General features: G+C 41.3%; 1 protein-coding gene across 1 annotated transcript in view; it reads left to right on the top strand.

Annotated features, from left to right (window-relative positions):
• The window catches only part of ATF5 (activating transcription factor 5), a 28,571-nt gene extending 4,813 nt beyond the window's left edge, over positions 1-23,758 (top strand). The window contains exons 2-3 of the mRNA XM_063436550.1: positions 11,554-11,826; positions 19,402-23,758. Of these exons, the coding sequence (XP_063292620.1) occupies positions 11,649-11,826; positions 19,402-20,159 (936 nt within the window). The 5' untranslated portion in view covers positions 11,554-11,648 and the 3' untranslated portion in view covers positions 20,160-23,758. The remainder of the gene's footprint in view (positions 1-11,553; positions 11,827-19,401) is intronic.
• Positions 23,759-27,304: the final 3,546 nt, after the last annotated feature.

Here is a 27,304-nt window from a genome sequence, read left to right as displayed (position 1 = left end):
AACGCAAAATCACTGAGACCTTAGAAGTGGACAAACTGACTACCCAAATCCACGACACACCTTAAGTGTTTCACAGGGTCTGGGACCCCTGGTTTGCTAGTGGACTGTGAGACACTCACAAGCAACAACTGAACCGACAGCACCAAACGTCTGACACGGAACCATAATGCACTTTAAAGGCTAACAACACCCATCTCCACCCACATTTCCCACTCACCTAGCCTACACCTCATCCCCCCCAGCCTCTCTGGGTTCACCGGGGGAGCTCCCTGGGGGCCGACCACTTCTACTAAACTAACAAACTAACACTCTTCTATACTCATACATACATCCGTTCCAACCACTGCATATACCACCACACCCTCTACAATACACTACACACAAGCCACCCACCTGTTGTAGATAGTTTTACCCCCATACACCAAGTTTTCCCACTCCCCCTTGACCGTAACCAGATTACAAGACCCACTACCTGATAAGAGCTGTGGCAAAGCCAGGAGCTCGAACCACCTGACTCCTTCCTCCCCTCCCACCAAGTTTAACAATGACAGTTGATAATACACAATCACAATGTGTCTCCAACCTACTTTTGGTCAAGACCCTAACGGCACATTACAGGGACACAAGCTTAGCTGGTCCACCACCTCTTAGACAGGCCTCTTCGGATGCTTGGCTGGTCGGACTGAAACGTGGCCAAACTGATCTTATTTACCACGAAAATGTACTCTGAAACGCCTGTTTATTTTGAATGTATCTAATGGACACGCTCTGGTTGCCGACTCTTGGTCAACACCCGATTTGTATTTGATGATAATAAGATGCATTGTGTTGTTTCCATAACATGAACTTCCCTTTCTGTACCCTACCCCAACTAGAAAAACATCAATAAATAAAGAATGCTTAAAATAAAAAAACTTTATTTACTTGCCTTTTCCCAGCGCCAATGTCCCTCGACGCTGGGCCGACGCTCGCCCCCTCCGACGGCCCGTAACGAGTGGGTGCTAATGCACATGTGCACAAATGCCGCGCGCACATTGGACCTCCCTATAGGAAAGCATTGACACAATGTTTTCCTACGGGGAAAAATCTGACGCTGGATGTCCTTAAAGGTCTGTTTCGATTCAGGAAGCCCTCTACTGGCTGTCTAGTAGACAGCCACTGTGGGCATACTTAGTGCTGCAATATAAAGCAGTTTCTCTGGAACCACAATGTTTAATCCCTTCCCAACCTTGGACATATCAGGTACGTCCGACAAAAAACAGCACCGTGGACGTACGTATCTGATACGTCAACTGGGAATTAGAGCGCTGGAAGCGATCATGATTGCTTCCAACTGCTCTAACGATATTGCAGCGATGCCTGGATGTCGGGGCATCTTGCAATACCCCCTCTCACTGCTGGGCTGCCGGAGAACACCGGATGATCACTCCCCCGGAGCGATCACTTCCGGGTTGCTCCACGTGGCGCCCGGAAGTGTAGTGCAGGGCATCAGAAGCCATCAGGCAGGCTTCTGATGCTCTGCGTGTACTAAGTGCCTCAAGGGCAGACAGTCCCCCCTCTGCAAAATAGGACAGCCAGGGGCCATGTGCGGTCACATGGCCACAATAGGTGTCTACAGTGCTGCCAGCAGGGGGACTGCCTGAACTGGTGAAAAAAAAGTTTAAATAAATAAATAAATAAATAAAGTTAATAAATTAAATAAATATATATATATATGTACACAGTGGTGTATTTTGGATTTGTGCTGCCCTAGGCAAGACTAAATTCGGGCACCCCCAAAATCTAAATTTGCCCCCCAATTTATGTCAAGGCCACTTTTTTGACTGACAGACACATGTCCTCAGTGATACAATCACTGATATACATTCACTGACAGATACACAGTCACTGGCACACACATACAGTCATTGGCACACACTGTTTAACCAACACACACTTTCACTGACAGACACACACTGACACACCCACTCACTGATAGGCACACACTCTCAGATACACATAAAATGACATACACACACTGACACACCCATTCTCACTGAAAGACACACACACACACTTTCATTCACTCACAGACACACACTGACAGCTACACTCACTCACTCACTCACAGTAAGGTGGACAGCCCGAGAACACGAGGCAAACAAGGCATTTGTCTGGAAGCTCGGGGTGGCATTTTTTGGCGCCCTCCCTGAAAGTGCCGCCCTAGGCAAATGCCTTGTTTGCCTTGTGGTAAATACATCCCTGTATGTACATATGAGATGTATCTATACATATATTATATCTACATGTACGTCACACTAAGTGTATTTTTGTATTAATATATACATAAAATTACACACGGATATCCATATCTCATAAAATCACATATTGTATACTAATACTAGAACTGAGCCCTTGTTATCAGAGTGAAAACAAAGCACTTAACCAGTAGGCTATAAGATATGAATGCCAGCCATTGTGTTTGTAAGGTTGTCCCTGGTCACCAGGTGTAGTTCCAATATTATCTTGTCTAGTATCCTCATTTGTACTTTTTGAAAATAATTAAATATTCTAACGTAATTTATTGTAACGGAGCAGGAACAGTTTAACATACTAGACTAAGCAGTTTACTGCATAGTGAGCAATATATAGTAATGCATAATTATTAAAGCCTTTCAGTACTAAAGGTTTGTCACTCACATTACTTAGTACGGTTTCACATCTCATGTGTGTCCCCAGACACCTGTGCCACATCATTCTATATTGGCCCAGACCATGACACTCTTACCACCATGCTTGACTGTAGGCAAGACACACTTGTCTTTATACTCCTCACCTGACACCATCTGAACCAAATACGTTTATCTTGGTCTCATCGGACCACAGGACATGGTGTCAGTAATCCATGTCCCTAGTCTTCTTGTCTTCAGCAAACTGTTTGCTGGCTTTCTTGTGCATCATCTTTAGAAAAGGCTTCCTTCTGTGACGACAGCCATGCAGACCAATTTGATGCATGTGGTCTGAGCACTGAGAGACTGACACCCCACCCCTTCAACCTCTGCAGCAATGCTGGCAGCACTTATACGTCTATTTCCCAAAGACAACCTCTGGATATGATGCTGAGCATGTGCACTCAACTTCTTTTTTTTTATAATTCTTTATTTTTGTGTGCATGTGAGTTAGTCGTTTTGTCAATGCCCCAACAGTAGTGACAAACATACGATTATACAAAGCGTAACATTTAGAGGCATTCGATTATATAGCACATTTTTAAGTATGAAGCGAGTAATTGTCGAGGTTATATTTAGGTTATTCTGGTGACAATACATGTAGTGTAGGCATAGTATACTTGTCAATTGAACAGGCTAATGTGGTTTGGCTAAGTAGCTATAGTTTCAATAAGGTAAACATTCTTTTTTTTTTTTTGTGCTGTGCAAAGACAACAGTTAAGAGAAGGCACATCAGGAATAGCATCAAAAAAGTGTCGACATTTCTCTATACATGTCAAAGATTACTGCACAATTTTTTATATATTCGAAGAGTACATGCTGCTCCTAGATTTGAGTAGCAGATAACGTGTAGCATGGCATAAGTTGGTGCCTAAAGTAAAACAAAGTTTATGCTTACAATAAATGTTCAATTATAATGTCATAGTTCCTAACATCCTATTATTAGTATATACGCATAGACAACAAGAAATGGACAGTAGGGGGCAGAGCTTAGCTGCCGAGCGAGCCAGACGTCTATGGCGAGAGCTCCCGCATCTGAAGCCCTGATTCTGGGCACTACGCCCGACCACCAGATCGTGCCGGCTGCGGATCACTACCCTCCACTACCCTCCAGCTAGGTTTAACCCTTTCTTCTATATGCTATGTTTATAATAGGGTTAATCCAGCCTCTAGTGGCTGTCTCATTGACAGCCGCTAGAGGCGCTTCCGCGCTTCTCACTGTGATTATCACAGTGAGAAGACGCCAGCGTCCATAGGAAAGCATTGTCCTGCCACGCATGCGCATTCAGCCGATGTAGAGGAGGAGGAGAGTCCCCTGCCCGGCGCTGGAGAAAGAGGTACATTTAACTCCTTCCACCCCCTAGAGCCCGGCGGGAGTGGGACCCTGAGGGTGGGGGCACCCTCAGGGCACTATAGTGCCCGGAAAACGAGTATGTTTTCCTGGCACTATAGTGGTCCTTTAATAAAGCCGTTTTGGTGTATAGATCATGCCCCTGCAGTCTCCCTGCTCAATTCTCTATTATTTAGGAGATAAATCATGTTGTTTATGCAGCCCTGGTCACACATTCCTGCAAGTAATGCACGGCCTTTTCAAACATTTCCAGTAAAGTGAGATCTAATGTTTACACTTCCTTTATTCCAAATTCTGTTTAGTTTAGAATTTTTGTCTCCTGCACTGTTGCAGGAGCCTCAAGTGTGTGATTAAAGTTCAATGTACAGAGCAGGAGATAAAAACTTCTAAAGTTAACATCTGATTGAAAATGAAACAATTTTTGTTGAAATTCAGGCTGTGTGAGTCATAGTCAGGGGAGGTGTGGCTAGGGCTGCATGGACAGAAACAAAAGGGATTAAACTCCTAAATAACAGAGAATTAAGCAATGTGCTAATTTCAACAGACAGAGGAACAGCAGCCAAATGGAACAAATTTGATTAAAATAATGACATTTATCTGCAGATGCCTGCCTCTGCTAGAACTGATTTTTACCATCTATTAATAATCAGATTATTCTAAGTAATTTTAAGATTTATCCCAGTAATTTAGGTTGCATACCTCTTACACTAACGGGAATTTACATATGTGGATAGTGCAAGATGTGCACATACTTGCCTAATCCTGTAGTACCATTACAGTGGTTTCTTTTAGGATTAAAGAAACACTATAGGGTCAGTAACAAAGACATGGATTCCTGAAGCTGCAGTGTTAAAAACACTATCTGCCCACCCTTACCCCCCTAAATATAGTAAAATCTTTTTTTCCATTATGCTGGTGATGGCTGAGCCCCCATCTGCCTCCTTGGCTGACATCAACAGAAGTTATGATCTCAGCCAATTACAATGCTCTCACCCTTTTCTCTGACTATACTCCCCAGATCAACTACATTAAGCTTTAGTTTTCCTGGTGACTATAGTGTCCCTTTAAGCATTTTACAGTAAGCCTTACTTCAGTAGTGAGGAAGGCGATGGGAAAAATGTTATAGGATAGGATTGTTGAACATCTAAAATCACATGGATTTCAAAATCAGAGACTACATCGGTTTACTTCAGAGAGATCATGCCAAATTAATCTTACAATTTTTTTTTTATAGATCATGCCAAGCCAATCTTAATTTTTTTTTAATAGGTAACTAAAATAATAGATCAGGGTTGCACAGTAGACATTGCTTACCTAAATTTCAGTAAGACTTTTGACACTGTCACACATAGAAGAATACTTAATAAAAAGCAATCTTTTAATTCCAATATGATTGAATGGGTTAGGCACTGGCTGAGTGACAGACAACAGAGGGTTGTAGTGAATAGAGTATATTCAAAGCAAGGTCTTGTTACCAGTGGGGTTCTTCAGGGATCTGTACTTGGACCCATTCTCTTCAGTATTTTTTATTAGTGGTATTGCTGACGGTCCTGACGATAAGATATGTATTTTTTCCGTTGATAAAAAGATTTGCAACAGGATTGATGTTCATGGAGGGATAAGCCAAATCGAAAATAATTTATGTAGACTAGAAAAATTGTCAGAGCTGTGCCAGCTTACATTTAATGTGGATAAGTGCAAGATCATGCATCTTGGGCGATAAAACCCCAAGGGCAGAGTATATAATATTTGATACAGTCCTAACCTCAACATTTGAGGAAAAGGATTTAGGGGAATTATTCCAGATGTCATAAAGGTAGGTAGAAATGCTAGCAGAATGCTTTGTTGCATAGGGAGAGATATTATCAGTAGAAAGAGTGAAATGCTCATGCCATTGTACAGATTACTGGTGAGACCTCACTTGCAGTACTGTACGCAGTAATGGAGACCGTATCTCAAACAGGATATTGATATTTTGTAGAGCATTCAGAGAAGAGCTACTAAACTGGTTCATGGATTGCAGGGTAAAGCTTACCAGGAAAGTTTAAAGGATCTTATAGTCACCAGAACAACTACAGCTTATTATAAGTTTATGAGTTTTAATACTATAGGGTCAGGATGTTTGTGTTTCTGACCCTATAGTGCAGGGCTTGACAAATTTGCTTTGAATCTAGGAGCCAGCAAAAAAAGTTAGAAGCCAGGTTTTTCAATGTCAAAAATACAATTCTTACATTGACACTATAGTCACCAGAACTACTACAGATTAATATAATTGTTCTCGTGTATATAACCTGTCCCTCCAGAGAAAAGGCAGTATTTACATTGTTGCCTAGTAACGCTTTTAGTGAAAGTCACTCAGACAGCCTCTAGAGTGCATCCTGGGTCAGTGCTGCACAGAACGCAGCACCTACGTTTAGCGTCTCCACGCTCAACATGGAGGTGCTGAATGTTCCCTATAGAAATGCATTGATTCGATTCAATGATCTGGTTGGCGCAGAATGGTGTTTTGTGACACATGCGCAATAGCCTCCCACTGCTTTCCTATGGGAAAGCATTGGATTGGATGAGATCATCAAGATTGATGATCGCAGTCATGGAGGCAGGGCCAGCTGCAGCGAGACCAGCACAGCGTGAGGGTAAAAAGGTGAGTAAAAAACCCTTACCCATGTGATTGGAGGGGGACCGGTCACCTTAACACACAATCGCTCAGTGACACACTGACACACGCTCGCTCAGTGACACGCTCGCTCACTGACACACACACACATTAAGGTGACCACCCAGTGTCCCTAACGGGAGCTGGAGTGCTTCGGCTTTCCCTGGGGTCCAGTGGGGCTTCAGTCATCCCCCTGCTCTGCTCCATAGAGCGTTGTTTAGTAATGCCGGGGCCGGAATGACATGATATTCTGGCTCCCGGCATTACTGGAGGACGCACAAGGGAGCAGAGCAGGGAGGTTACAGCTCCCTTGCCCAATGCGCCAGGAGCCTCCTAAGCAGAATGACCGACTGCACGCCCATGCTCTCCATTTAGCTGACCGACCGACCACATGCCCATGCTCTTTATAAGTCGGCCGTCCGCCTCGACTTATAGGCAGTCGGCCAACTCAGGGGCTGAATGGGTCAACATGGCCATGGTGACCTGGCACCTGGGATTTGGCGAGTCCTGCTATAGTATTCTTTTAACATGTATGGCTTGGAGAAAAGATGAGACGGGGAGTATGATAGAAACATCTATATACATAAAGGGAATCAACACAGTAAAGGAGGAGAGTATATTTAAAGTGACACAATAATCTCCAGCACAACTACAGCTTATTGTATTTGTTCTGGTGAGCAGAATCATTCCCGTTAGGCTTTTTGCAGTAAACACTGGGTTTTTTTTTTCCAGAGAAAATGCAGTGTTTACATTACATACTGGGGATACTTCCACTGGCCACACATCAGATGTCTGCTAGAGGTGCTTCCTGGGCACTTTCTCTATGGAGACACTGAACTGATTCAGTGCATCTCTATGAGGAGATGCTGATGGGCCAGGGATGTGCTTGGCTTGTGGTGGCTCAGCCCCCGATCTGCCTCCTTGACATTCTTAACCAATCCTATGCTTTCCTATGGAAAGCATTGGGATTGGCTTTGAGCAATACTTTTGGTGATGTTAGCCAAGCAGACAGATCAGGGGCAGAGCCAGCAGCAGCAGACTATAGTAAGATTATACTATATATAGGGGGCCAGGGGAACTAAATGGTGGTTTTAACACTAAAGGGTCAGGAATACATGCAGTCCCACTTTAAAACCGTTGTGGCGCCATGGAGCTTTCCAAAACAGCATAAAACCTGTACATGGGGGGTATTGTTGTACTTGGGAGACTGAACACAAATATGAGTATTTCAAAACAGTAAAACTTATCACGAAGATGTACAGGTTTTATGCTGTTTTGGAAAGTTCCAGGGTTAAACATAGAATTTGCCTGGGTTGTCCCTCAAATTATTACTAAAATGACTTAATTATGTAAAAAAAAAAAAAAATCATAAATATACATGTAGAATGGAAATATGTATATACAGTTGCAAGAAAAAGTATGTGAACCCTTTGGAATGATATGGATTTCTGCACAAATTGGTCATAAAATGTGATCTGATCATCATCTAAGTCACAACAATAGACAATCACAGTCTGCTTAAACTAATAACACACGAAGAATGAAATGTTGCCATGTTTTTATTGAACACACCATGTAAACATTCACAGTGCAGGTGGAAAAAGTATGTGAACCCCTAGACTAATGACATCTCCAAGAGCTAATTGGAGTGAGATGTCAGCCAACTGGAGTCCAATCAGTGAGATGAGATTGGAGGTGTTGGTTACAGCTGCCCTGCACTATAAAAAACACACACCAGTTCTGGGTTTGCTTTTCACAAGAAGCATTGCCTGATGTGAATAATGCCTTGCACAAAAGAGCTCTCAGAAGACCTACAATTAAGAATTGTTGACTTGCATAAAGCTGGAAAGGGTTATAAAAGTATCTCCAAAAGCCTTGCTGTTCATCAGTCCACTGTAAGACAAATTGTCTATAAATGGAGAAAGTTCAGCACTGCTGCTACTCTCCCTAGGAGTGGCCGTCCTGTAAAGATGACTGCAAGAGCACAGCGCAGACTGCTTAATGGGGTGAAGAAGAATCCTAGAGGGTCAGCTAAAGACTTACAAAAGTCACTGGCAAATGCTAACATCCCTGTTAGCGAATCTACAATACGTAAAACACTAAACAAGAATGGATTTCATGGGAGGATACCACTGAGGAAGCCACTGCTGTCCAAACAAAACATTGCTGCACGTTTACAGTTTGCACAAGAGCACCTGGATGTTCCACAGCAGTACTGGCAAAATATTCTGTGGACAGATGAAACCAAAGTTGAGTTGTGTGGAAGAAACACACAACACTATGTGTGGTGAAAAAGAGGCACAGCACACCAACATCAAAACCTCATCCCAACTGAAGTATGGTGGTGGGGGCATCATGGTTTGGGGCTGCTTTGCTGCGTCAGAGCCTGGACGGATTGCTATCATCGAAGGAAAAATGAATTCCCAAGTTTATCAAGACATTTTACAGGAGAACTTAAGGCCATCTGTCTACCAGCTAAAGCTCAACAGAAGATGGGTGTTGCAACAGGACAATGACCCAAAGCATAGAAGTAAATCAACAACAGAATGGCTTAAACAGAAGAAAATACGCCTTCTGAAGTGGCCCAGTCAGAGTCCTGACCTCAACCCGATTGAGATGCTGTGGCATGACCTCACGAAAGCGGTTCACACCAGACATCCCAAGAATATTGCTGAACTGAAACAGTTCTGTAAAGAGGAATGGTCAAGAATTACTCCTGACCGTTGTGCACGTCTGATCTGCAACTACAGGAAACGTTTGGTTGAAGTTATTGCTGCCAAAGGAGGTTCAACCAGTTATTAAATCCAAGGGTTCACATACCTTTTCCACCTGCACTGTGAATGTTTACATGGTGTGTTCAATAAAAACATGGCAACATTTCATTCTTTGTGTGTTATAACCCCTTAAGGACACATGACATGTGTGACATGTCATGATTCCCTTTTATTCCAGAAGTTTGGTCCTTAAGGGGTTAAGCAGACTGTGATTGTCTACTGTTGTGACTTAGATGATGATCAGATCACATTTTATGACCAATTTGTGCAGAAATCCATATCATTCCAAAGGGTTCACATACTTTTTCTTGCAACTGTACATATATGGCTATTTCAGGGCTTGACAAATTTGTTTGGAATCTAGGAGCCAGCTAAAAAAAGTTAGTCACAAACACAAAAGTTAATCACTTAGTCACAAACACTGGCCAAAATTGGTGTTCAAATTCGTTTTTTGCATTTTTAACACACAAACAAATATTAATGCTAACTGTGGCCAGTGTTTGTGACTAAGTGACTACTAAAAAAGACTGGACATACCCAATTTGCAATACCTTGGGTTGTCTACGATTGCAAATGGGTGTGGCATCATGGGGGTAATTCTCATTCCTGTGCTACCATACGGTCTCAAAGGCAACGTAACCAATCTGGCGAATTTCAATGTGAAAAATCGGAAAAATGGAGCATGCTACATATGACCCTGTAACCTCCCAAAACACAATAAAACCTGTACATAGGGGGTACTGTTTTACACGTGAGACATCGCTGAATACAAATATGTGTATTTTATTGCAGTAAAAGCAAACAGTATTATGACATTCACAGTTAAAATGTCACGCAGAACATTAAAAAACATTTCTTAATTTCTCACATTTTCTTATATTTAATTCATATTAAATTATGTTTCATAGCTAAATATTTAATGTTAAGTGAAATCCATATTTCTCCTGGATAAAATGAAATATAATAAGTGTGGGTGCACTTAATATGAAAGAGGTGAATTATGGTTGAACGGACATACATTCAAATTCCAACTTTTGTTTACATTTTATTTTGATCAAAACTTGTACATTTGGCTCAGTCCTTAAGGGGTTACATTTTAGTGAAAAGATATGCAGTGGTAAAAGTATTCTATATTAAAGGTAACATTTGGTGATTAGGATAGCATTTGTCTTTTTAGGCTAGACTTGGGGGGTTAGTATTTAAATTGGAGTAGCATGAAGGAACTTGGTGCTAGAGGGATTTAGGATTAGGGTGTATCTGCCTTTAGAGTGCTTTGGCTTATAGCCAGTTGCATCATGGTGCCACTGCTCTATGGACCTCCAAGGTAATATTAATAGTAGAATGTGTGTTTGTAGGGTGGATGCAGCCTGTGTCTGCATGAGATGGATTGTGTTTGTGTGTGAGCATGTTTTTGCAGTGTGCAGTGTGTATTTCTTATTTATAAAATATTTAGTATGTAGTATGTGAAACAAAAAATAATACAGAATATTCCTTCCCTGGCCCTAAGTAAATAGAAGGGTGGACATGCCTGGTGGTCGAGTATGGAGAGCTTCTGTCATGAGAGCTATGACCCCAGGTCTGCACTTGGCAGAAGGTGAGAGCAGAAGCTATTCTTTCTCCCTACAGTTGCTCTCCCTACCCATTCTGTTCTGTAAATCTCAGAAGTTTCCAGCCGTACTTCACAAAGCTGATTGGACAGGGAGAGCAGCACAAAACAGGAAACTAAATTATATACCACCAGTGTTCTACAGAACCACACTGGGTACCACCTGGTGCAGTGCATGCCCTCCCTAGTAACACTACTAACTATTGCTTCCATTATTCTCAGATAGGTGAAGTGTGGGAATCAGTTGTGTGTTTGAGGAAGCAAGATATCTAGTTGAAACTATAGATACCAAGTTTTTACCTCCGTCTTATATTTGCAATTTGAACATTTATACTTAAGAAATCTCAGAACCTTGACAACAAATACAAATATCTTGTATCCACTATTGTCTTTGAAATAAATAAAAAAAATGTAGTGACAGAATATTCTTTTAATTTTTTCATCTTTCTTTCCCATAGGCTCCTATATGACTCTGCGCCTTCCGCTGCCAGTTACAGCTGGAATTTGGCTTTTAGGTTTTTCTCCGGTGCAAACGTAAATATTCCTGGTCAAAATGTCTCTCCTGACAGCTCTAAACGTGGACCTGGAAATGTCTATGTTGCCAGTTAGCACTTTGCACTGGCGGGCAGATTTTCTTAAGATCCCTGTACATAAGAATCACTATGATCATTTATCAGTGCCCATGGAAAATATTGTGAACACACATGAGGATGGACCAGAGTGCCTGGCAGGTAAGTTCTAATTCTTGGGTGTGAAAAACAAATTGCACAGTTTAGATACATTTTCCAAATCAGCTGTTTTAGTTAGTAAAACACTTGTAGTATAGTATTTGTTTAGCTATTTCTTTGATATATTTTTCTGTTGAGTAACCCACATCTTTTTCTTAAAAGTTGATATTAACCCCTTTGTGACATTTTTATTTAGTTTATTTAGGAGATGTAAGTGAAAAAAACCTTTTACATGTTAAGCCTGAGAACATGTGTATATATAATGTAGCCAATGTAAAGCACCTAAAAATAAATTAGCTAACTAGTCTCTTGTTTTACAATGTACAGATTATTATTATTTTTTTTTTTTAAAACTCATGTATGGTATGTATGGCTACTAAGTTTAATATTGGCCATGTAACCTAAAATTTACATACACAAGTACATAATTTATTAAAGGAATACAATAGGGTCCGGAACACATAACATGTATTCCTGACCCTATAGTGTTAAAAACACCATCTAGACCCCCCTTTTCCACCTAAATATAGTAAAATCTTACATTTATTTCAGTCTGCTGCTACTGGCTCTGCTTCTGATCTGCTTATTTGGCTGATATCATCAGAAGTGGTGATCTGAACCAGTCGCAATGCTTTCCCATAGGAAAACATTGGATTGGCTGAGAATGTCAAGGACACAGATCAGCAGCACAGCCGGCAAAAGCCAAACACAGCCCTGGCCAATCAGCATTTTCTCATAGAGATGCATTGAATCAATGCATCTCTTTGAGGAAAGTTTAGTGTTTCCATGCAGAGGGTAGAGACACTGAATATCACACTGTGCAGCACTGCCACAGGATGCACCTCTAGTAGGCATATGAGGAGTAGCCAGTGGAGGTATTCCTTTTCACTGAAAATACAGTGTTTACTGCAAAAAGCCTGAAGGGACTTATTATAATAATACAATAAGCTGTAGTTTTGCTGGTGACTAAAGTGTCCTTTAAGTAGACATCCTGGGGAATTTACCTAGGGTTTTTGACACTTCACCAACTATCTCACACACTTATGATTTTGATTGTTTTATATATATTTAATGACCTACTTCAATAATGAAAATGTAAATGTTTTTCAGCTACATCTTCTGAGTACATTAATACCCCCATGCATATCTTTGACCGCATTTTATGGTTTTGTAGATGTCAAATTTAGAGACATGTCCATGTCCTATTTTAATATTTGGACCGAGATATAAATTTAGAGAATTTTAACTGCTCACAAATTAAAATTGATCTACAAATGTATACCATTTGAAAAAATGATATCCCACAAGGTATACCAATTGCTGTAAAATGTTTTGCTTTTTTTCACTTGTGCAATTTTTACTTTGGTTTTCATACAAATAGATGTTTGTTGAGACAGTTGCCTCACTCTGCATGCTACCTGCTTTTTTCTTCTTATGTTTTCCACACTCATTCCAGAGGAGCACTGATCTAACCAATCAGTGTACCGTTCCTGGGAATGCTGGAAAAGTGTATCGGACATGCTTTACAGATGTACACATGTGCAGCTGGAAGATCTCTTCACTTTGCAACATCTTGATGGGGAGAAGAGAGGAAGTCTGATCAGTGTGATTCATGCAGAGCAGACTCCGGTGTCGGTTTTCCTCTCTTTGGTGTCCTGCTTCTGTCATTAGTGAACTTGTCTAAAATTGAGATAATTGTGTAAGTAAGGGGGGATAATAGTCTGAAGAAACTCCAAAAGATGAGAGGCGTGTCCAACAATGCAATCTGACCAAGTTTATAGTAAGCGTTAAACCTTTTTAAAATGGTTTCACACAAAAAGAGTGTCCTTAGGTGCCTGCCAGCTGATTCGTTGCTGTTCAAAAGCTTTTACATTGATAATAATCTCTGCCTATAATTAAGCAAACATAAAAGTAAGGTGTAGAGCAGGGCTTGACAGATTTGCTTGGAATCTAGGAGCCAGCTAAATAATTTAGGAGCCAGTTGCAGCCTAGTAACACTAGAGCTGAATTCTTGGTCAGTGCTGCACAGTGTGCAGCACCACCATTCGGCATCTCCATGATCTGCATGGAAACTCTTAATGCTGTCCATATGGGTGCATTGATTCAAGTGTGTTTTTCTGCGCATGTGCTATAGTCTCCATATGCTTTCCTAGGGAAAAGCATTGGATTGGCTGAGATCGTCAATTGATGATGATCTCAGCCATGGCGAGACCAGTACGACGTTGGAAAAAAGGTCAGTAAAAGCACCATTCTCATGTGATTGGAGGGGCCAGTCACCTAAACAGACGCATTCACTGACAGACACTCACAGACAGCAGACACACGCGCTGTTTACTGAGCCAGGGCTGGAGTTACGTCATAATCCGGCTCCCGGCATCACTGGATGGCGCGTGAGGGAGCATGAAGATCACACCTCCCTCGCTGCCTCCATAATCAGTCAACCGCCTGCCACAACTAATCTTGCGCCATGAGCCGCCAGCCTGTCCGCTCGCCCGCCTCCGCTCACTATGAGCTGCCCGCCTGCCTTCGCTCACTATGAGCCGCCTGCCTGTCTGGCCGCCCGCTTCCGCTCACTATGAGCCACCTGCCTGTCGGCCGCCCGCCCACCTCCGCTAACCATAAGCTGCCTGCCTGACCGGCCGCCGGCCTCCGCTCACTATGAGCCGCCTGTCACCTCAGCTTTCCAGTCAGCTAGATGGCTTAAAGGGCTCACTCATCCCAGGCGCCATGCGAAATTTCCTAATCTCCATGGCGACCTGGCGCCTGGGATTTGTCAATACCTGATGTAAAGTGTTATTTATACAACCAATATATATTAAATAACCTCTCAATAAAGTGCTTGTATGTTACTAAGCGCATACACACCAAACATTCTAGTCCAACCAGTATAGTAAAATTAACTTTATGTAATACACACTTTACTAATTAATCACCAAAATAGAGCTTCCTGTTATGAAGCAGCTCCATGCAAAAAAAGGAAATAAATAGCATACTATAATAATGTTTATTATAACACAATATTTAAAAAGGCTTACACTGAATTTTGTGAGACCCTATTAAGGTTTTAAACCCACTAATGCGCTTGATAAATGCCATCCGCTGAGCTCTTGTTTGCATCCTATGCAGTATGCAGGAACAATGCAAGAACGGATCTGTATTGCACATGTCTGGTTCTGAATTAGGACTAACAGTCGCGACCGCTGTATTGTCCCAGGTGGTTTGGGTTAAACTCCATGTCCCCAAAGACTTTGCGTATTGAGTGGGGTGTGTCCACAGTGTGGTGATTACCATAAAAGAGTATTCTAACACGTTTCCCACTTCCTCCTGGGGTTTTATCTACTAAATGGTGTACTACATAAAATATACGTTTTAATTTTTTGTGTGTACCACATTGATTATGCTAGTTTGTTTAGTGTGGGTGCATTTAATAACAGAAAAGCACATTGAGAGGTTATTTAAAGGGACATTATGGGCACCAAAAAAACCTTAATGAAGCAGCTTTGGTTTATAAATCATGCCCCTGCAGTTTCACTGCTCATTTCTCTGCCATTTAGGAATTAAATCATGTTTATGCATCCCTAATCACACCTTCCTGCATGTTATTTACACAGCTTTCCTAAACACTTCCTGTAAAGAGAGATCTAATCTTTAAACTTCCTTTATTACAAAGTCTGTTTAAATTAGAATTTATCTCCTGCTCTGTTGATAGCTTCTTAGACCCTGCAGGAGCCTCATGTGTGTGATTAAAGTTACATTTACAAGAGAGAGAGACTTTTAAAGCAAATTAACATCTGATTTGAAGTTTATTTTTAATGCAGGCTGTGTTAATCACAGGCAAGGAAGGTCTGGCTGGGGCTGCATGTACAGAAACAATGTGATTTAACTTCAGAGAATTAAAGGACCACTCTAGGCACCCAGACCACTTCAGCTTAATGAAGTGGTCTGGGTGCCAGGTCCAGCTAGGGTTAACCCATTTTTTTTATAAACATAGCAGTTTCAGAGAAACTGCTATGTTTATAAATGGGTTAATCCAGCCCTCAAAGCCTCTAGTGGCTGTCTCATTGACAGTCGCTAGAGGCGCTTGCGTGATTCTCACTGTGAAAATCACAGTGAGAGCACGCAAGCGTCCATAGGAAAGCATTGATAATGCTTTCCTATGAGACCGGCTGAAAGCGCGCGCAGCTCTTGCCGCGCGTGCGCATTCAGCCGAATGGGAGGATCGGAGGAGAAGAGCTCCCCGCCCGGCACTGGAGAAAGGTAAGTTTAACCCCTTTCCTCTCCCCAGAGCCCGGCGGGAAGGGGTCCCTGAGGGTGGGGGCACCCTCAGGGCACTATAGTGCCAGGAAAACGAGTATGTTTTCCTGGCACTATAGTGGTCCTTTAAGCAGTGAGACTGCAGGGGCATGATCTATGCGCTAAAACTGCTTCAATATGCTAAAGTAGTTTTGATGCCTATTGTATCCCTCTAATACACAGTTGTGCTCAAAAGTTTGCATACCCTGGCAGAAATTGTGAAATGTTGCATTGATTTTGAAAATATGACTAATCATGCAAAAAAATAAATATTTTATTAAAGGATAGTGATCATATGAAGCCATTTATTATCACAGTTATTTGGCTCCTGTTTTAATCATAACAATAACAGAAATCACCTGAGCAAAAGTTTACATACCCTTGAATGTTTGGCCTTGTTACAGATACACAAGGTGACACACATAGGTTAAAAAGGCAATTAGAGATTAATTTACCACACCTGTGGATTTTTAAATTACAATTAGTGTCTGTGTATAAATAGTCAATGAGTTTGTTAGCTGTCATGTACATGCACTGAGCAGGCTACATACTGAGCCATGGTGAGCAGAAAAGAGCTGTCAAAAGACCTGCGTAACAAGGTACTGGAACTTTATATCAGGATGAAAAATGCTAGTCAGTAGTGTTCAATTACTTATTAAGAAGTGGAAAATTTGGGTATCACTTGATACCAAGCCAAGGTCAGGTAGACCAAAAAAGATTTCAGCCACAACTGCCAGAAGAATTGTTCGGGATACAAAGAAAAACCCACAGGTAACCTCAGGAGAAATATAGGCTGTTCTGGAAAAAGACTGTGGTTGTTTCAAGGAGCACAAAACGATGATACTTGAACAAAAATGAGCTGCGTGGTCAAGTTGCCATAAATAAGTCTTTACTGCATCAATGCCACATAAAAGCCCGGTTACAATATTCCCGACAACACCCTGACACGCTTCACAGCTTCCGGCACACTGTAATTTGGAGTGACGAGACCAAAATAGAGCTTTATGGTCAACAAGGCCTAAAGTGAAAAGAATACCATCCCCACTGTGAAGCATGGTGGTGGCTTACTGATGTTTTGGGGGGGGGGGGGGTGCGCTCTAAAGGCACGGGAATCTTGAAAATTGATGACAAGATGACTGCAACATGTTATCATAAAATACTGGCAGACAATTAGCATTCTTCTGCACGAAGACTGCTCATGGGACGCTCTTGGACTTTCAGGCATGACAAGGCCAAGTTGACCCTCCAGTGGTTACAGCAGAAAAAGCTGAAGGTTCTGGAGTGACCATCACAGTCTCCTGACTTTAATATCATCGAGCCACTCTGGTGTGATCTCAAACATGCGGTTCATGCAAGACAACCAAAGACTTTGCATGACCTGGAGGCATTTTGCCAAGACGAATGGGCAGCTATACCACATGCAAGAATTAGGGGCCTCATAGACAACTATTACAAAAGACTGCAAGCTGTAATTGCTGCTAAATGGGGCAATACACAGTATTAATAACTAAGGGTCAAGACTTTTGAACATGGGTCATTTCTATTTTTTCTTTGTTGCCATATTTTGTTTTATGCTTGTGCCATTCTGTTATAATGTACAGTTGAATATGAATCCCATAAGAAAAAAATAAACCTATTTTGCCTGCTCATTCACGTTTTCTTTAAAAATGGTACATATATTACCAATTCTCCAAGGGTATGCAAACTTTGAGCACAACTGTATTTTGGTTGTATGAATAACTTTACGTTAAGTTTGTTTTATGTATTGTGAATACTTTGCAGTGGTGTTAGTGTTTGGTTTGTTAATCGGAACTAAATTTTAGTTGTTAATTGATTTATCAGCCTATAAGTGGTCACCCATCACATTTACAGCTTTAAAATTGACGTATGTATGTTTACTCGTGATGGTTTACCAGGGATAGGCTGAGAGCATCAGCTGATGCTCTCTGCCTATCACTGCTGCTCAAGCTAATGCATCTGCATTGGCCCAGCAGCAAAGGAAAGGCAGCTAACAGGTGCCTAGAGACACTGTGTTGCACTATTCGTATATGTTACTGGAATATAAGACGGCACCGGGAGACACCAGACATCTTAACTAATTCATTGTGATGTTCTTTTAATGTAAAAACATTGCAATTTATATTCAGATTGGCAGCCATTAAAGACATTTGTAATTTTATGAACAGCGTGATGATTCTGAATGAATGCAGTGCTCCTCACTTGCCACGCATACACCATGGCCTCAGTGCTAATTTATTAAAGGTACCGGATTGGACATGTCATCAGAACTGAAGTATTTCATAAACCTGATGTAACTGAGCACAATGTATTACTCTAACATATGGGTACTTCAATACCCATCATGTATACTTTTTCACACAGTTGCAGAGCCAAATTAGAAACATTTCAGATAGATAGATAGATAATGATGATTGGTCTGTGCATAATTTTGAATTAGCTTAGTAGATCACATGTCCAAATTACCAGTTGTAAGAGTGGAAACCCAATGTATCACAAGGGGGCTTATTTACTAAACCAAGGAGCCTTGTGATTTGAAATTCAGATGGCAAAATATAGGCTAAAATAGCTGATCTTGAAAAATTCTCCTACTCAGCTATATTAAGTTTGGCTATTTTAGTTTACATTTAGCCATTTGGATTTCAGCGTGCTTCAATTCTGAGTTTAGTCAATAAACTACCTAAGGTCTTATGAGCCTTTTTGCAAGACCATTTTTGTAGTCTACAAAGTGAAAATGATACAGGAGATCCTTTGCACTAGTCTTGGTCATTGTAGCCAGATTAGGTGCTGGCTTTTGGGTATTGATTTAGAATGGATGAGACATTCAGGGTACCCTCTTTCAAGATACAGTGGGCTGAAACTATAAACTCTCCAAGACTGCATTTGCTTTGCTGAGAATTGAGTTACAGTCAACAACATCTTGAGGTATCCTCTACTCCTAAGTGTCCTTTATCCTAAACCATACCCCAGTAAGTCTCACTAATGTTGAACCATCCCAACCGTATATTCCCCCATTCTAACTATAAATCCTGATGGTAGGGTGCTTCCCCTGGGTCACCATTTTATTCAACATAGGGATTACCAAGTATGCACTGTACAGAGATCTTGGTACTCCAGCTGAGACAGTGGTGTTGCAAGCATCAAGAGATACCAGGTTTTATTAGCATCTGGAAAATAACCTGGCTGGTGTTTATGTTTTAGAATTACTTTGTCTCTAAGATGGGAAGAGTTTAAGCTAATTTGTTCTTTATCTCGTTTGTTCTACAGGAGATGGATTCACAGACTGGATGACCGAAAGGGTGGATTTCTCATGCTTTCTTCCAGGATCTATGGATTCATCAATGCCAGGCCCACCAGCCCCAGATTTGGAAATGATGGCCACTCTTCTAAAGAAGGAGTTAGAACAAATGGAAGACTACTTCCTGGAGGAGACACAATCTCCTGGGCTTCCAATGCCCCCTGATCAGGTGGCTCCATGCACCCCTCCATCTTCTGAAGGGCACTTCCTTTTCCCCACATCTGATCAACAGCTTGGTGCGAAGGAAGTAGAATTCCAGGCCTACATTTCAGAAACCCAGACATCTCCTTCTGTTTCACTGGAAACTCTGGATTCTGGTTGTCTTGAGCTACTAAATCTGTACACTGATGTATCAAGTGATTTCTCTAGAGAAAACCTGCAGGATCTAAATGCGATAAATTACACATCTGACCCGCCAGAACAATACAAACACCTGAACAGGCCTACACCATACCCTACCACTGTGACCTCCAATAACACTGCCTCCATTAATCAAAGAGGTGACCGTAAACAAAAGAAAAGAGATCAGAATAAGACAGCAGCTCTACGGTACCGTCAGCGAAAGCGGGCAGAGTATGATGCACTGGATGAAGAGTGTCAAGGTCTAGAAATCAGGAATAGAGAGCTGAAAGAAAAGTCTGATTCAATTGAAAGAGAGATCCAATATGTCAAAGACCTCCTCATTGAGGTCTACAAGGCCAGGAGTCAAAGACTCCGTAATAATTAGCCTTAGGAAGTTTATAGGATAAGCAATTGATTTAGAAGTTAATCCCGTGTTCTGTCGTTAATTAATGCAGAGAACACTGCCTTTTCTTGGGAAAGGGTAGAAGACTGTAAACATTATAGTAGACTGAAATATATGCTTGTTTGATTTTTTTGATTGTTTTTTTTTCTTTTCTTCTTTTATAGGCTTACCCATAGACCTACACCTTTTTAAACATGGCACTTGCCCAATCCCTAGTGACTGTATCAATTGAAAGATCAGTATCTAGTTTTAGGTCACATCCAAATATCATGGCGTACTGATAGCATACACTGTGGTTGGGTTTGTTCCTAGAACACAATAATATAATTGTGTGCATTGCTGCTTTAATTATCAATGTAATGCAGGAATTAATTATTAACAAACCTTTATATACAATTGACTTTTGAAAACAACATTAACACCTGACATGAAAATACCAAAATATAATCAGGGTTCAAAATTTCCACTAGACCCTACCAGAAAGCCAAATTTGTTATGTATACTGTACATAGTGTGTTGACATTTTAGTGGAGTTCTATAATAATCAAAAGGTATACTTAACAGCATAGACAATTTTGGCACATGTTTGAGTGTTTGTTAGCTTTTGCTTTGCTCTACCCTGCCAATGACAACTGCTTGGAAAAAGCATCTTCTCTTTGCACCACATGCGCCACATGTCTATGGCATCTCATTGGGCATAATAATTTAGTTTCCCCAATGTTAGTTTCCCCAATCAATCAGTTCACATTTATGAACATTCCTCATCTTATTGATTGTGTCTTGAATTTATAAAAAGCTCCCCTAATGGGAAAAAAAAATCTAAAATATTTGGTGCACTCTGAAGTAAATTATCAGAATTATATGAAAATAAAATGCAGTTTTTGACTCGAAAATCATATTAACATACATTCTGTTTAAAATACACTGACCAGAAATGTTAAAGGGATTCTATAGTGCCAGGAAAACAAACCCGTTTTCCTGGCACTATAAGCTCCTGGAGTACCCCCCTTCAGCCACTTACCTGAATCCAGTGCTGATGTCCCTCGGTGTTGAGTCAGGGTCCGCCCATTCTCCTACCCCACCAACTTGAGCCGGCGGGGGAGACCTAATTTGCATGCGCGCATTAGACCTCCCCATAGTGGAGCATCATTCAATGCTTTCCTATGGGGAAAATCTGACGCTGGAGGTCCATTAGGACGTCCAGCGTCAGATAACGGACCAAAAGTCCGTTATGGGTCTGGAAGCGCCCCCTGTGGCTGTCTGGCTCGCTGGATCTGCAATTTTCAGCAAAAGTGCAAATGGGACACAACATCCAGACCACCTCAATGAGCTGAAGTGGTCTAGGTGCCTACAGTGTCCCTTTAACTCCTTAAGGACACATAACATGTGTGACATGTCATGATTCCCTTTTATTCCAGAAGTTTGGTCCTTAAGGGGTTAAGTCTGTGTATGATCTTCATAATCTACCATGTTAACAAATTAGAAATATAAATGTATATTTAAAACCCCAAAAAGTCCAGTTTGTTTGTTTTTTTTCTTCTAAAAACCCATACAGGGTTATTCGGTAAAGTGGTTGTCTAACGTCAAAATTGCTGAACTTCCATTTTGGCTACATTGGTCTTAAACTTTAAATTCACTTTGGATTTCATACAATTTTCACTTTAGTAAATAACCCTGTCAATTTCTTTGTAGTCTCTGTGATTTAGTTTACAAAGATGAAAAGTACACACCAAGTACCTACTACTTAAAAGTATATTAAAGCTTTCAGCTGCTTGTTATGGATGCTGTTAACTTTTTTTATATTTATAAAAAAAAATCCTGCAGGTAAAACCTGTCGAATTTAGCTTCACTTTCAAACAGGAATCAATTGTTTAAAGGCATTTCAAAATTTCAGGCACTACCATACAGAGTAGCAACAAGAGAGAGCACTTGCATTGGAATTGACCCAAGTGCTCATGGAGTTATTGCACATTTTTAAATGCTCTTCGTGGGACTAGTAACAGAAATGTGTATGGCAGGGCACTGATAGGTTGAAAATTGTTAAGCCTTTTCCTTGCCTGCTGTTAACAGTAACATGGAGAGCCTGCAGAGTATCAACTGTAAGCTAATACTTGTTTAGAAAACAAATCTTTTTGCATAGTTTTTAATCATCTCCACAGTGCATTAAAACTTGTGGAGCAGCATGGAGTGTCCCTTATAGTGATTATTACATTTGTATGCTTAGTTTGGCATTTGATATATAAACCAATGCTGCTTAATGTATGATCTGAACAAAATTAAAGAATGGTTCATTAGTGAATTACAAAACCTGTTTAGTTTACTTAGAAAGTTGTTCTAAACTGTTTAGTGTATTCCATCTAAATTCTTTACATGTTACTTTTTTGTGTTTTGCAAGAATTAATTGTGGGGGTTTTAGGAATTTTTCATTATTTGCTAAAGTATAATGTAGCACATTTTTTGAGGATTTATGAAACTTTATCTTGGAAGGCATTTGTGATCCCCAGCACTACATACTTTGATCTATGTGGGCTTTATTTCCCATGGCTATAACAGGTAGTTTAATAAGTGTTCTTGCATAGCAAGACCACTTAATGTTATCTCACATATATATTATTATTATTATAGACAAATTTACCACCCTAACTCCTCCCACAGGTTTTACACTACATAAACAGTAATATACCGAAATGTGCGGATTGTTCCCGATTGGTGTGCTATTACTTTGTGGAGTGTTTCGCCGAATGATTCACGGAATATCGTCGTTCTTGTGGCGAAATTGGTCCCATAGGAATGAATGGCAAAATGTTCAAAACTAGAGTGGGAGCTGACAAAAGCTGAAAAAAACAGGACATGATTTCTAAACTGCCACCACTCCCTCATTTTCAAGCCCACCTACACAAATTTTATATCAAAACGTTCAGCTATCCCTGCTGCCACTAGCAATGTCAATGGTAGTTTTCACAATATGACCATTTGTTTGCAACTCACGCCGTCCATTGACATTCATTGAAACTCCACTCTAGCCAGCTAAGATTTGAAGGGCAATATCTAAACTGCGACTGTGCCTTCATTTCAAAGACATACTATGCATCAAAATGTAGGTCTGGGTCTTGAGATTCTCACAATATAAAGCTCTTCGCTGTATGAATTATAGTTTTTAAAATACGACCGTTTGAAGATGGCAACCGCCAAAATACTCTGACCTGTGCCAGGCTGGAGCAGCAAGTGATGTCATAGACAGGGCCTTTTGTACACCGGCTAATGTTTTTATAAATGTATGTTTTAATGTAACTGTGAAGCACTTTGGGCAACAGCGTTGCAATTAAATGTGCTATATAAATAAATAATAACAGTTACTCCGCACACTGCAGTTTTAGACTACTGGTGGAGGCAAGAACACTTCACACAATTTCCCCAGAAATTGTAGCTTTTCTAGTTAACTATATATAGTTACACATTTTTATTTTTTTCTTCTTTTGTGGAATAGTTGGTTGAAAGGGTTTTTGCATTGTGCTGCACTTATACAAGCAATTTTGTTTCTTTAATTATACATTTATAAATAAATCCTCCTGAAATTGTGACTTGGTGTGGTGGTCATTATTTTTAAAGTGTATTAACGAATGTTGTTTTTTTTTTCTTGCACACAACTTCATCAGTGTACTGTTATGCATAAAAAGGTAATAGTTTATACATTTTAAGACTTGACAAATCAAAAGGGGCTAGCTCTTAATGGCTACATAGAAATGAGACTTGACCTTGAGAAATGGTCTCACTTCTAGTCATGGGACTAGGATGAATGAAAGGGAACGTTCTCTTCAAGGTCCAATATAAAGAAAATGACTGCTTTGTGGCTCTTTTGTACAGCTGTGTGTGGCATCCTGTCTCAAAGCAAAAGGGAGTTTGTGATATGTTCACTCTTCTCAATGCTACTTAAATATAACTTTTTTAAGTCGCTGACCCCTGTGACTGCTGCTGCTTGTTGTCCTAATCAATGCTAACTTCTGAATGACTCCCTAACTCACAAACTTTATGGATCAGTATAGAAAGGAAAGGAAAAAAAAAAGTTTGGTGTTTGGGTGTGACTAATAAGGTTAGTTTAGATGTGTAAGTGTGATTTATGTTTAAGAATGTTGTTAAAGCGCTTCAGTGATTTCTGGTGGTCTGACTGGAGTCTGTATGTGCAGCACTTCACTTTGAAACGCTCAACATACAGACTTTCATCCATTAGCTGCTGTACATTTTTAGCAGCATCATTGGGGTGTCATCAGCCACACCCAAACTAGAAGTCCAGACTGGCTAATATAAATCCTGTGCAAATGTTGCTGCACATCATCAAATTCCTTGGCTAAGTATGATTAGCTGATGCTCTCAGCCTATGAATGAGTGGCATGCTTGGCACTGCAGATGTCATGAGGTAAAACCCCACAACGCAGAGTTTAGGATAGCAAAGGACGAAACAAGGAAATAACGTATTACCGGGCTTTAGACTATAGACAGAGAGAAAAGCGTAGTCGGTAAGAAGCCGAGGTCAGGGTAACGGAGAGACCACGAGAACTAGTCATAGTCAGGTACACAGTCATCAAACAAGCAAGCAACACAGGAAAGGGTTAAAGATAAACTCAGGATCGGTAACGAAGCGAAGGTCAATACCAGAATAATACACAATAGATCAAGACCCGCACTAAAGGGTGCTGGGAACAGAAACCACAATAGGGCACAGTAGATAGGGCTAGGGAAGTTTAAATATCTCCATGTAACATTTTATTGGTCCATATTATGCATGCAACCCCAAAAGTGTGTCTATGGGAGCACTGGAATGACGTGGACTAAAGGGGGACGAAAATGACATGGGACTTTCTTTCTGTTTAACCGCTTTACTACCGAGCACTTTTTTATTGAAAAAATACTGGTACAACATTTATTTGAAGAAAGGGATGCATACCTGGCATATAAACGTGTCATAACACAGAAGTTTTGTATATAGATTGCTTTGCAGAAGAATGTAACAATTTATAAATGTGAAAATTTACACAATTGTTTTTCTACATATTCATCCTTTATAAAATGTATTTGTGAAATGGAAAGCTTTAGACAGTATACGGTGTGTTTTATCTTGCAGCATTCCACACAGGGTCTCAAATATTAGTATGAAAGCAAAAGTGCAATTTTTCTCACATACGGTAGGTGTGACAAAAATATCTAAATAAAAATGGTCAAAAACCTTGCTGATGGGGGGCGGAGCCTAGCTGCCAAGCAGCGTGGACGTGCCAAAACTCAGCTCCTGCAATTTCTGCCTGATTTTGGGGAAAATACCCCGCAAACCTGGCACAGATCCACTCTAAAGGGGCATAATTGAACGGGGATTCTCGGGGTGCATCTCTGGACACCCTAATCGACGACCTACCCACCCGAGACCCCAAGTTGCGGTGACCGAGGCCTACGGAATGGCTGGCAAGGGGGAGACGGCCGCTCTCCCTTCCTCCTACCTGCTCCACGACCTCCTCGACGCTCAATCATCCTACCCCCCCCACCCCCCCGGGACCGGTGGGGGATATCCCGGTCCACGCCGCGAACCCAGACCGAGCCTCTGCACAGCGTGAGGGCATCGGGTCCGGCGACACGTGGCTCATCAAACATGGCGGCGGAGAACTCGCGGCAACTGCAAACTCAGCCTGCAGCACCTGAGCAGGGCTCCGACTGTTGCACAGACCTTATGCAGCGTCTGGATGCCCTATTCCACGACTTCTGGTAGAAGCTCCAGCAACGCGCACAGCGCACCGAGGCACAACGACAGGAGATCTCTGGGCAGCCGGGCGAGAGGGGGACTCCCTCGGGCACAGCACTGAACCGAAAACCGACACACACCTAACCCAGCCCACCCGGGCGGAAGGCCAGGAGGGCTACGACCCGCAAGCGTCGGCCACTTGGGCGGAAACACAAGCGGCAACCAAACTGCAGACCTCCCGCCACCCTCACAAGGGGGAGACACTCGGGCAATATATGCCACCGAGTCTCAGGCCAGAAGACGCAGGCCTACACATCAGCCTGGGGCAGGAGCGACACCCCCCCACGCCAGAGCGGCAGCACCTCGGAACACCTCTGAACGCTCCCACACTCTGCAACGCTCAGGAATCGGATGACAGGTCTGGATGGGGATGCAGTTGCAGTCTGGTGATGGAGCTTCACTCAGTGGGACTAAAATGCTACACAGATGCCTGCTTCTACCTATTGAGACTTTATGTAATGTATTGCCACACCATACACCAGCTCTCATCACCACCACTATACAATATGCTAGCATCTTATAATAACGAATGTGCACCTATTTAGAAACGCTAACGTGCCTGTTGCTTTTAGAACACTCATCCCTCCTGAGTCATGTTATTTTTCCACAAGGCTACTAAGAGCTTCATGTTTATATGCTTTAGTACTCAATGGCTTTATACTCTTATACTCTTACGTCTTACTCTACAGCAATAGACAAATCTTACTCTGCCATGTTTAACCCTTAATCGTTTAATCTTGTAATCTACCATCTATCTGCAATCAACTTATGACAACTCTTTGATAAGCAATGGTATTATGTATACAGCTGTGAGGTATATACTGCCACCTAACTATTGTCAAGCTATGCCAAAACTGATTACCCTAGCTGTGGTGACAGTCTCTGCTTTCACCAGTTGAATGTATGTGTAACCAATTTTCTATAAAAATGTGCCTGATATTCCAATGTCCCGCATGTTAAGCGGTGTAAATGCTTGGGGACTGCTCTCGGGGCACCTCATGCCTGTCTGTAACCCTTTTTGCGCACAACAAAAATAAAGAATTAAAAAAAAAAAAAAACCTTGCTGATAAGTATTTGCAAAGATCCTGAAGGCATGAGAAACAGTACAGCTTACTAAAAATTGCAACAGAATGTAAAAATAATATCTGCATTTGAGTACAATGCTTACATTCAGTAAATGTAGTTAATACATTTCTAAAATAAAGGTATTTACAACTGCTATAGCAATGTCTATCAATCTCTGTACTGCTAATGTAATGCTAACAGTGAAATGCAGGAGTCCATTCACTCCTCATCCTCCCTTATTTTAAAAATGCTATCACTCTGTGAAACTTCCTGTAAT

This window comes from Pelobates fuscus, chromosome 11, assembly GCF_036172605.1.
Source record: "Pelobates fuscus isolate aPelFus1 chromosome 11, aPelFus1.pri, whole genome shotgun sequence".
Taxonomy (NCBI): Eukaryota; Metazoa; Chordata; class Amphibia; order Anura; family Pelobatidae; genus Pelobates; species Pelobates fuscus.
The sequence above is the reverse complement of the archived record's forward strand: the minus strand, read 5'-3'. Positions and strand labels throughout refer to the sequence as shown.